Genomic DNA, 12432 nt, shown 5'->3' with positions numbered 1-12432 from the left:
AAATCTAAAGTAGACAAATAAAAGAAATTAAAGATTAACCTACAGAAGTGCACAGACTAAGCCCAAAATAAGGAACATGCTCCTACTGAGAATATTGTAATATTTAGAAAAATATAACATTATGAAGAGGATAGATTGCTACTTGCCATATAGTGGAGATGTAGGGTCACAAACAGGCTGGTTTCATGCAAACACAACTCACACACACACATGGCCACTCTCTCTGTCGCTGAGACAGACTACGAGCAACTGCATGTGATGGGAGAAGCAATCTGTTGGTGGGTAAGGAGGCAGCTGGGGGGGGGGGGGGGGGATGACAGCAGGCTTTGGAGTGAGACAGTGAACGGCTGCTTGTGGGAGTGTACTGGGCTGTGGTGTGGAGAGATTAGGGCAGCTAGGTGCTGTCGGGAGGTTAGGTGAAGGACAGTGTGGAGGAGGGGGGGGGGGGGGGGGTGTTAAAGGGAGCGGAAAAGGAGAGAAGTAAAGAGACCCTAAGACTGTGGGTGCATTGGTGGAATAGAAGGCTGTGTAGTGCTAGAGTGGGAGGCCAGGGGCTCAACCTTTGTTAGCCACTATCCTTCATCCACCTGTCACTTTCCCTGAAGAACTCACTCCATTACTACACAGCCTTCTATTCCACTATTCCACAAACGCACCCACAATCTTTTTACTGCCGCCCCCCCCCCCCCCCCCCCCCCAGCATTCTTCCATTTAACCTCCCAAGTGCACCTAGCTCCCTACCCTCTCCCCATCACATCCCTGTGTGCTCCCACAAGCAGCAGTTCCCCATCCCCTGCCCCCTAGCGTGCTATCCTTCCCCCTCCCCCAGTCCCCTCCTTACCCTCACCACCTAGATTACTTCTCCCATCATGCACAGCTGCTTGCCTTCCACTCTAGCCTCAGCAGCCACAGTATGCATGAGATAGATGTGTCTGCGTGAATATGTGTGTGTGTGTTTTTCGTCTACTTCAGAAGGGCTTTTGGCTGAAAGCTGATATGTTTAACACTCATTTTGTTGTGCCTGTCAGTGACTCAACATCTCCACTATGTGGTGAGTAGCACTCTATCCTTTTCATAATATTGCCATTATCCCATAGTGTATTTTCCATTGTCAGAAAGTTATAATTTAATTAGCAGCAACTCATGCTTCTGTTGTATCACAAAAGTTACCCAGTGGCCACATTTTCTGTTATTGTGATCTTGTGTTGTTGCACATAGACTGTAATGCTCCAACAATGATCACATTATTATATCATCAGCAAAACGAATAAGATTGTCAGCATCATAGCCAACAGTAGCTCATAAATAATACAGCTTAGTTAACCAAAAGGGTTTTAAATTAATTATTTTCTTTATTATAATGTAGTAGTTTTTGTTTTTGTGGTGGTCACCGTGTTGAACATTCAAGAGAGGTTAACATTGGGAAACAGACTAGAACTTGAATGTCAAGCATATTGTGTGCAGTCACCTTACTGTGGCTGGCTTTGAGCTGGACCTGGATTGTTCAGTTTGAAAAGCATTGCCTGCAGAAGACTAGTGTTCAGATGACGTAAAAAGTTTACTGAAATAGTTTAGTATGTGATTATCTGTAGCAAATAATTTATGTCTAAAAGTGTGACTCCTTATTATTGAAGAAACAGACTGACCAATTTGTAACACAAATGTCTTATGATTAATGGATCATTTCTTCTACTTCTTCTTCTTCAAGGAGGAAGAAAGGCTTTACTCTGTGCTGGAAAAGCCTATCGAGGTGGCTGTGGCACATCGCATGATAGGAGAAGTATATGGCAACATGGGAGAATATGAAAAGGCACTAGAACACCAAAATAAACATCTGGGTAAGGAATAGTATCTTGCCTATGTAATATGTATTGAAGTTCACAGAACACACTGTCAGGGAAGAAGAAGAAAAGAAACAGCAGCAGCAAAAGAAGAAAGAGGAGGAGTAGAACCATAACAAACTGCACATCCATATAATGACAATCAAAGCAGTGGACAAAAATATGGCTCTTTAAATATTTGGTCTTTGCTGACAATTTCTTCCTTCATTAAGACAGTTTATTTTCATGTTTGCACCTGATGCAAAAACTTAGTTTCTTATATTTTTCTTGATTGAATTGCTGCTATTTAACTAGTCAGTGTACATTACTTGTACACCAAATGTTGGGCACTAACATTTTGTTAAATCATGTAGCTGTAATTAAATTTCTCAGTGATAAGATCATTGTACTTGCAGACAATCTTTTGTACCAAACTAGCAGTGGCCTGTAAAATTTACTTCAGTTTTTTGCACAGTACTTCCTGAAGTAAGAAAAGCAATCTGATTTGCTCATTATTCATGTCTTGAGAACAGTTACTATTCTCCTTTAGTGTGCAAATTTTAAAGTTTACTTTACAGGTACCAAGGAACTACGGTAAGTTTTAAAGAGTAATTTAAATTGTTCATTGGTAATTTTTGACCATGAAACAGCAACTGCTATAATCTGTGATCATGCATTAAATTTAATAACTGTCAGATGTCATGAGCACACTTTTTTTAAAAAATTTCAGAAATCACATTACGCATTCGATATTCCGCCATTTTTTGAAGGCTATAAAATGCAATACAAAACTGGTATCAAAATATATGAAATATGTTGAGTGAGATTAGGTCTTTTCATATTCTTTCCCATAGTAATTTAGTGTTGAAAACATGAATCAGACCAAACCCTGTTATGTGCACCACAGCTGTTGCTTCAAAATGTATTATGTCCAGGGCAGGTTTCCTGGCCCACATCATTAGCCCACTCTTTTGCTTTCTGTTTCTGCTATTTTCCTCTTACAGCTCACAGTGTATTGGTGATTACATGACTGTACATTTTCCATCACCATGGTGGGCTATTTACCCATAGGAGAGTGATTGAAAGAAAGTAGACTGGAGCTGTGTAAACTAAAACAAAAGACAGCATGGAAAAGAAGCTCAGTAAATAACACCAACTGTTGTATTTTATGAATGATGATTTTCAGTGGAAATTTTAATGTTGGCGCATTGATGTGTTACTGGTGTGAGAAAGTTCACATAAACGTGTGTTTTTGTACTTTAATTGAGCTTTATTATCTGTAGTTATGACATGACGAGGCATATTTCATTTTAAGTACTTCAGCCGAGGTCCACATTTAAGTAATGTAAAGCTGCCTTGTAATCACAAAGTTGACAGGTTCAAGTGTGGAAGCATTCCAGTATTTTACATGGTGAAAGAAAAAAATGAAATTTTCAGCATAGCGAACAAAGTGGAACGAGATCGCAGACTTGGTTATATGATGGAAGTTACAGATCCAATACAAGATAGAACTGGAAAGCATTGTGCAGGAAAGCTCAGTTGAAATTCCGATTGATAAACTGAGATAATTGCCTGACACTAAGGAACTGGATGTCCATAAACTGTTGAAAATAAGATTTGGAGATAGCGGGAGAGGGGTTGATAGTTTGCAGTTTTATGTTTCAGCACTAAACATTGGTGCGACGTTAGCTGAAACTGGTAGACCGACTCATGAGGACGATAGCTGTGACTTCACGAGGAAGAAGGACTAGTGCGAGACTGTAACAATCGATCTGCCATCAACAACATGTTAATAACTTGATTTTCGTTCATGACAGGCTGTGTCCAACAATACAATCAATAAAAATTGAAATGAACGTTTCAAATCATATTCTGTGAAGTTATGATTGGATGAAAATCTACGTTACTAATTGAATGGGTTCAAAATGTATTAAGTGCAATTTAAAAATTAAAATGGCATCTTCATGCAGTGGGAAATGATTTCAGTCATGACTGATTCTGGAATATAATCTAAATACCTAGGTCCTGCTGTTGAGATTTTTGACATATTTCATTTGGTTAAGAAGAGAATTTATTACTCTTTCTTTCTTTCTTTTTTTCTGCCAAATTATGACCTGTGCACTTAATATGATTTGAAACAGTGCTCCTTAGATAATGGTATATTGTCACCATTCTTAACCAAGAAGTGAGTGCAAACTACTATGAAGGAACCAGATTGAAACCGAGTGGACTAAACTGCTAGGTGGTGCTAGATACATGGTATGCAGTGCATTTGTTTGTTCACAACTAAATTGTTCATCATTAAATCATATAAAATTATTCCCATCTGTAAAGAATTCATGAACTTTACAATGATTTACTCGAGGTATTTTTTACAAAACTGCGCAACAGCTTTGAAAGGTCATTTGTTACACAATAGAAGAAACCACTGAGTCGCATTGAGCTAAAATGATGCAAATTGATTGTTAGCAAGTACAGGGTGATTCAAAAAGAATACCACAACTTTAGGAATTTAAAACTCTGCAACGACAAAAGGCAGAGCTAAGCACTATCTGTCGGCGAATTAAGGGAGCTATAAAGTTTCATTTAGTTGTACATTTGTTCGCTTGAGGCGCTGTTGACTAGGCGTCAGCGTCAGTTGATGCTAAGATGGCGACCGCTCAACAGAAAGCTTTTTGTGTTATTGAGTACGGCAGAAGTGAATCGATGACAGTTGTTCAGCGTGCATTTCGAATGAAGTATGGTGTTAAACCTCCTGATAGGTGGTGTATTAAACGTTGGTATAAACAATTTACAGAGAATGGGTGTTTGTGCAAAGGGAAAAGTTCTGGACGGCCGAGAACGAGTGATGAAAATGTAGCACGCATCCAGCAAGCATTTGTTCGCAGCCCAGGAAAATCGACTCGCAGAGCTAGCAGAGAGCTGCAAATTCCACAATCAACTGTATGGAGAGTCCTACGAAAAAGATTAGTTATGAAACCTTATCGTCTGAAATTGGTTCAAGCACTGTCTGCAGCTGATAAGATTAAAAGAATCGATTTCTGTGATTTTATCCTTGCTCAAATGGAAACAGATGAATCTTTCGTTTCAAAGATTGTGTTTAGTGATGAAGCAACTTTCCACGCTAACGGGAAAGTCAACCGTCACAATGTCTGTATATGGGGCACTGAGAATCCGCAGGAAACAACTCAGTATGAACGTGACTCGCCTAAGGTGAACGTTTTCTGTGCCATTTCAGCCAATAAAGTTTTTGGTCCCTTTTTCTTCGAAGGTGCTACTGTAACTGGACTACAGTATCTGGAGATGTTAGAGAATTGGCTGTTCCCTCAGCTCGAACAAGAAGCACAACAATTCATATTTCAGCAGGATGGAGCGCCACCACATTGGCACTTATCTGTCCGTAACTACCTGAACGTCAAGTACCCGAGGCAGGGGATCGGCCGCCAGGCAGCCCGTGACAGAGCACTTCATCACTGGCCTCCAAGAAGCCCTGATCTTACCCCCTGCGATCTTATGGGGGTATGTTAAGGATATGGTGTTTCGGCCACCTCTCCCAGCCACCATTGATGATTTGAAACGAGAAATAACAGCAGCTATCCAAACTGTTACGCCTGATATGCTGCAGAGAGTGTGGAACGAGTTGGAGTATCAGGTTGATATTGCTCGAGTGTCTGGAGGGGGCCATATTGAACATCTCTGGACTTGTTTTTGAGTGAAAAAAAACCTTTTTAAATACTCTTTGTAATGATGTATAACAGAAGGTTATATTATGTTTCTTTCATTAAATACACATTTTTAAAGTTGTGGTATTCTTTTTGAATCACCCTGTATAATGTTAATTACAACATATAAAATAACTGCATCGGTAAAAGTTCATAAATACCATTATACAATATTTTACAAAATATTGAAACATCAGCCAAGGAATGCAGCAATTACATTCAAACAACAAGCAGTACTCATGCAATGCCACCTCTGCCAAAAGGAGCAAAACTTAGTGAAATGGGGAGCAGATGCATAAGCATCACAGAAGAAAGAAATTCAAATAAATTAAGAGGACAGAACCTTGTTAACACCACTTTACGTATGTGCAGTTATTGAAAGCCTATCTTAAAAGGGCATACAGCAGTGAATACTGACAGTTGTGACTAAGAACTTAAGCCAAAATACAAAACCACTACAGGTAACCATACTTTCTGGAGAGACAGACAATGAACTCAACTAAAGCGAGGAAATGTAACGTTCTGGGACTCATACATCAAAGAACTACTAGAAGCAGTATCTGTAATCAACCACATAATGAAGCAAGTATATGGAGAAAAAAAGATACTGCTGTGCTAACACTCACTTTCATTGCACTAGTCGTAGTGCAGTACAAACAGTTTGACTGCCACTTTTGGGAAATCTGCCCTGTTATCCCAAACCTGTTGAACTCTCTTCAATGTCAGTGGTTTCAACATATACAATATTATCTTATAAGGGGAAGATGACATTTGGCATTTTATGTGAGGTTGCTTTTGAACCTAACATATTCCCGATTTGTTCTGTGTGCTGTTTGGATGTTTGGAGCACAGATTGCCTACACAAAGGGAACTACAGGGGCTAAAGCCACAAAACCAATTTCACATTCACAGGCATGCAGGAAAGTTATTTTAAGTACTGTGGCTCCTACTATTTGTACATCACTTTGCTATTGATCGCAACCAATGAGTCCTCAAGCAGTATGATTGGGGGCAAAAAAAAAAAAAAAAAAAAAAAAAAAAAAAAAAAAAAAACCTTGATCTAATTATATTGACTCAAATATCTGCATTAGCTGCTGCAACTGCGAAGATGTCTGCAAATACTAAAGAAAATCTCAAAAAGAGCAGGCGGAAAAGAACTGTAAGTCAGTGCTGCAAACCAGGAGACTAGTAAGGTTGATGGTTTGTTACTAGCTACATGTACAGAACCTGTTCAACAGAAAGGAAAAGGTAATGTTAAGAAATTCTAAATTTAGAAGATTGCAGTTTGAGGTCTTTGCAATTAGTCTCAAAAAACTTAATGCTGAATCCAATATCTCCATAGACTTTAAACTATGAATAGATGAAGCCAAAATGGATATATCATTGGAAACTCTTCTTAAATTTCCCTATTGAGTCTTTAATTATTAAAGAATTACCTTTCACAGGGAAAGGCGTTTTGTGCAGGAAACTCTCCATTGAATTGGCTTCTACTTCCAGTAGAGTATTGATAAATTTTGTGTGAAACTAGAGATGTTAAAATTTATAACACGGGAATGTGTTGCATATGTAATCATTAGAAACCTGATTTGCCTAAATTGAGGGATGAAGTGTTACTCCCCTCACCAAGTAGATAATCTTTGCTACCAATGGAGTGTTATGATAATTCTGAACAACTCTCATCATTCCTCTTATATTTCCCTCACCACCTGTCTGCAATTTGCTACCACATAATTCTCATGGCAAGGAAGCTTTGAGCAACCAAAATAAACACCTTTCAATCGGGTGGCAACTTTTAATTGTTAGACAAACAAGAATATAGACCCTGATCCAATGAGCCAGCTCATTTTCTTTGTTTGTACAGTGCAATACAACAGAAGTCCACAAGTAACACGATCATGACCAAAGGAAATGATAGATGAATTAGGTGTTCTACACATTAACATAAATACATAGAGGTGGTGTAAATATCTTCATGGTTTCCCCAAGAGATTTGGAGTAATTATATATACATACAGAAGGATGATTTAAGTTAAGAACTCTATCTTGCATTATTAAACGTTAAGTAATGCCATTTTAATTAATATTGCAATTACATTTATATTTTTATGGACAGACGTATGATGAATGTTATCATAAGTGAAGTCTTTTTCTTCACTTACTGTACTGTATGGATTTTACTACAAAATGACTTTTCATTATATCATGCAGAACTACAATAGCCATGCTAAGGCATGTTTTAGATGATTTGCATCATTACTTCTGTTTCATTTTGCTATGATCTGAATTGCTCTTCATCACTCTGTGAACTTCCCAACACTGGAAGATGGTGCTGTAGAATGACTAATCTGATACTAAGATGACCCCGCTACTCTTATAGCCTTTATATTGCTATTTACAAAATATCACTTTCCCCTGTAAATGTATCTGCCGATGACAACAGTGACAAAATTCAAGAACATGTAGCAGTGTGTAGATCATGAGTTCTTCCTCATAATATTTTATGTGGAATGTTTAAGAGAGGAATGTTGTCCTGTTACCAATTACTTTCAACTGGTATAGATTTTAGAGTGTAAATTTAGATGTGTTCACATTATCAACAGTTTGTTGGGACTGTGCTTGCACACTTTGCATATTTGCCATATAATCATACACAAACTATTGCCACAATATTAATTTTCCACATTGTCTCTCTTACTCCCTCCCTCTTTCGTTCTTTTGCTCTGATATTTCTAGATTACCTTTTAACCAGTTTTGTTTTGTACATGTCTTGACATAATAGTCATTACATTTAGTTGTTTTTCAATGAATTTGTCAGTTTGACCATTGCATTATTATTATTAGAAGTCTCATAGAATGATTTATAGCTGTTAATTCATAGAATATTTCATATCAGCACACTAAATTCTTTTACACCTGCAATTTCCAGAAATGGCAAAAGATCTAAATGATCAGATTGAAGAACAGCGAGCATTAGCCACTATTGGTCGGACTTTCTTCTGTATGGCTGAAAGCATATCAGACAAAGATAACTCAGATTATGCAAGGTATTTGGCTGAAGCAAAGAAGGCTTATCTTCGAAGTCTCAATGTGTGTGAAAAGTAAGTCCAATATTTCTTCTCAGAATTGATGTATTATTATAATTTAATTGTTGTAACATGAGATTGTAGTGACAAAATATAAGCGTGTAGGCTTCCACGGCCAGTTGGTTACTGTAAAAGTAGACCCAGAGGAGGCCACTGAAACTATGGCCAAAAGATGTTTTATTCAGTGGCGGTTATTTTGCAAGTTGATGTGGTGCCATACCCAGAAAAATTTGTTAGCAATAGTGTATATACAGAATGAGAAGACTTCATTTATTTCAAAGATCCAAGATTGAAATGTGTCCCTTGCACCTATCCATCACAAAAGATATCTCACCCTGTCATTCACAGACTCACACAAGCAAGCAGCCATTTCATAAATGCTGAGTTTGAACGTTACGTCCAAACTGTGGTTAAAGGTGACCATTATCACCCATTTCCAGCACTCGTTCAACAGAACTTCAAACCTTCAATGACTGCTTAAGAACTGACACCGTATAGATTCATTGCCCAGCTAAGATAAAATTTTCTTGGTCGTATAACTTTTAACCATCCTTGAAGTAATCTCTTCCAAGCTGTGATCATCCCGGGACTCAGTCTCTGTTTATCCTTGTTTTCCACATATCTCTGCTTATTTCTATCCCTTCTTGCCACCCCTGTAGCCCACTTTCCATCAAACTCATTATTCCCATACCCCACTTAGTTCTATGTATAGACAAGTGTTCTCTCTGTGATCTATCTCTGTCCTTCCTGACCTGTTGACACTTCTTCCCAATATTCCTGTATTCCTACACACAACATGCAACTGCTGTTCACACTGTAAACTGTTCCTTTCGAAAATAAATGATGTATGGCTAATGCTACTGGTTATTCTTCTTGACCAATATTTTGGTGGATACTATGAACTTTCTATAACAGTGCCCATGTTGAATCTCAGTTCTTACATTTAATAACCTAATTCATTTTTTGTGCATTTAATTTTGCTTCCAGTTTCTTGAATCTTAATAATATGACATGCTGACTCTGTAAAAGCTGAAAAGCTAAAAAAAATTCTGGGATCTCTGATGTTTTCCTCAGATTCTTCTAGTTCTTGTATTTCTGTACATAGAGTTTCCTTCACAAATGAATGACTGTTCCAAGACTTCACAAAAATCGAACAGTATAACAAGCACTCCGTACAATTGCACAGCACAAAAACCAATGCACCCTCTCTTATGCTGAGGTTACCATTAAAAACAGCTGTCAAAGACATCTAGGATTAAGGATAGCAGGCAGTGCTTGTAGGGAGATCTATGACAACGTGCATACTACGAGGGCAGTTCAATAAGTAATGCAACACATTTTTTTTCTGAAACAGGGGTTGTTTTATTCAGCATTGAAATACACCAGGTTATTCCCCAATCTTTTAGCTACACAACACTATTTTTCAACGTAATCTCCATTCAATGCTACAGCCTTACGCCACCTTGAAATGAGGGCCTGTATGCCTGCACGGTACCATTCCACTGGTCGATGTCGGAGCCAACGTCGTACTGCATCAATAACTTCTTCATCATCCGCGTAGTGCCTCCCACGGATTGCGTCCTTCATTGGGCCAAACATATGGAAATCCGACGGTGCGAGATCGGGGCTGTAGGGTGCATGAGGAAGAACAGTCCACTGAAGTTTTGTGAGCTCCTCTCGGGTGCGAAGACTTGTGTGAGGTCTTGCGTTGTCATGAAGAAGGAGAAGTTCGTTCAGATTTTTGTGCCTACGAACACGCTGAAGTCGTTTCTTCAATTTCAGAAGAGTAGCACAATACACTTCAGAGTTGATCGTTTGACCATGGGGAAGGACATCGAACAGAATAACCCCTTCAGCGTCCCAGAAGACTGTAACCATGACTTTACCGGCTGAGGGTATGGCTTTAAACTTTTTCTTGGTAGGGGATTGGGTGTGGCGCCACTCCATTGATTGCCGTTTTGTTTCAGGTTCGAAGTGATGAACCCATGTTTCATCGCCTGTAACAATCTTTGACAAGAAATTGTCACCCTCAGCCACATGACGAGCAAGCAATTCCACACAGATGGTTCTCCTTTGCTCTTTACGGGGTTCGGTTAGACAACAAGGGACCCAGCGGGAACAAACCTTTGAATATCCCAACTGGTGAACAATTGTGACAGCACTACCAACAGAGATGTCAAGTTGAGCACTGAGTTGTTTGATGGTGATCCGTCGATCATCTCGAACGAGTGTGTTCGCACGCTCCGCCATTGCAGGAGTCACAGCTGTGCACGGCCGGCCCGCACGCGGGAGATTAGACAGTCTTCCTTGACCTTGCGGCGATGATGACACACGCTTTGCCCAACGACTCACCGTGCTTTTGTCCACTGCCAGATCACCGTAGACATTCTGCAAGCGCCTATGAATATCTGAGATGCCCTGGTTTTCCGCCAAAAGAAACTCGATCACTGCCCGTTGTTTGCAACGCACATCCGTTACAGACGCCATTTTAACAGCTCCGTACAGCGCTGCCACCTGTCGGAAGTCAATGAAACTATACGAGACGAAGCGGGAATGTTTGAAAATATTCCACAAGAAATTTCCGGTTTTTTCAACCAAAATTGGCCGAGAAAAAAAAATGTATTGCATTACTTATTGAACTGCCCTCGTAAATTCACACCATACTCTAAGCAAAATCCTTTGTAAAATGTGATTTACTGAGTTTCTGGGTTAACATATTGACCTAACTGTGTAAACTTCTGGAAATCGGTCTCTGTTATAGTTTACTGTTTCTGTCATGCTACATGAGAAAATTCCATCATCCTCTTGTTTTTAAAATCTGGAAAATAAGACTGCAAAGAGAAGAAATAGAAACTGTTAGCCTAGAGTCTCGAAACAACAAAAAGAATAATATTAATAATAATAATAATAATCCATGTTAATAGTATGAATGTGTTTTCATGAGTAACCCTCTTAACCAAGTTCAGTGTCATTTGTTGCTGAGACAGCATGAACCCTAAGGAAATATGTTAACTACTTTAGAAACTAAAAAATAAAAAAAATAGTTACTACTTCAGTAACACAATGCATAGATGCGCACTTCTGCCCACGCCCCTCTACATGCACTGGGTGGCAAAGACACTGCTTCGAGCATTGTGGCAGTTGGGGGGGGGGGGGGGTGCACATACCACAAGTTATGCTTGTTCAAACTGTCACATTAGGGCAGATGATGTTATTGCACATACAATAGCTTACTTACGGTCACTCATCATAACAAAATTACTGACACTCAAGTGCAGCCGCAGGTAACAGGTAGTAGTAACAATAAAGTTACAGTGAACTATATACCTAACATTTGTTCTCAACAAAATAAAAAAGAAACAATTTTGTTCTAGTATCTACTGCTGGAAGAGAGCTCTCTAGCAGAGTTTTTCTCTAAGGCTGGGTGGTTAGACATGCAATTGTATTGAAACAACCTCCTGATCATCTCAGGATCCTCTGTTTTTCGGGATATATTCTGTATTTCATAGCTGTGCCAAACATTATTCATAATTAAGTTATGAATAGCTGCTTGTGACGTATCCTAAGATACAAGTACTCCTTGCTTGTTTTTGTATTCAGCTTGAATATTTGATAATGGCCTAGGGACCAAAACCTGTTATGTAAATATCTGTATATTATGCATGTGGAGCTACCATTTGACAAAATTTGTTTTATTAAATTGAGACCTATTTGTGAGCCTTTAGTCTACAAATAGTATTTGGCATTCTGCATTGGTATGACAGGCTTCACTAAGATTAGAAGCAGGACTTGCTCTAGGTATTTTGA

The 12432-nt window shown here is 38.9% G+C and overlaps 1 protein-coding gene across 4 annotated transcripts in view; it reads left to right on the top strand.

Annotated features, from left to right (window-relative positions):
- Positions 1 to 12432, top strand: part of LOC124607036 (tonsoku-like protein) — a 276592-nt gene that overhangs the window by 32335 nt on the left and 231825 nt on the right. For all 4 annotated transcript variants that reach the window (XM_047139207.1, XM_047139205.1, XM_047139204.1 and 1 more), the window contains 2 exons: positions 1709 to 1838; positions 8469 to 8640. In XM_047139207.1, the coding sequence (XP_046995163.1) occupies positions 1709 to 1838; positions 8469 to 8640 (302 nt within the window). The remainder of the gene's footprint in view (positions 1 to 1708; positions 1839 to 8468; positions 8641 to 12432) is intronic.

This window comes from Schistocerca americana, chromosome 3 (genome assembly GCF_021461395.2).
Source record: "Schistocerca americana isolate TAMUIC-IGC-003095 chromosome 3, iqSchAmer2.1, whole genome shotgun sequence".
Lineage (NCBI taxonomy): Eukaryota > Metazoa > Arthropoda > Insecta > Orthoptera > Acrididae > Schistocerca > Schistocerca americana.
This window is presented reverse-complemented; position numbering and strand designations above follow the sequence as displayed.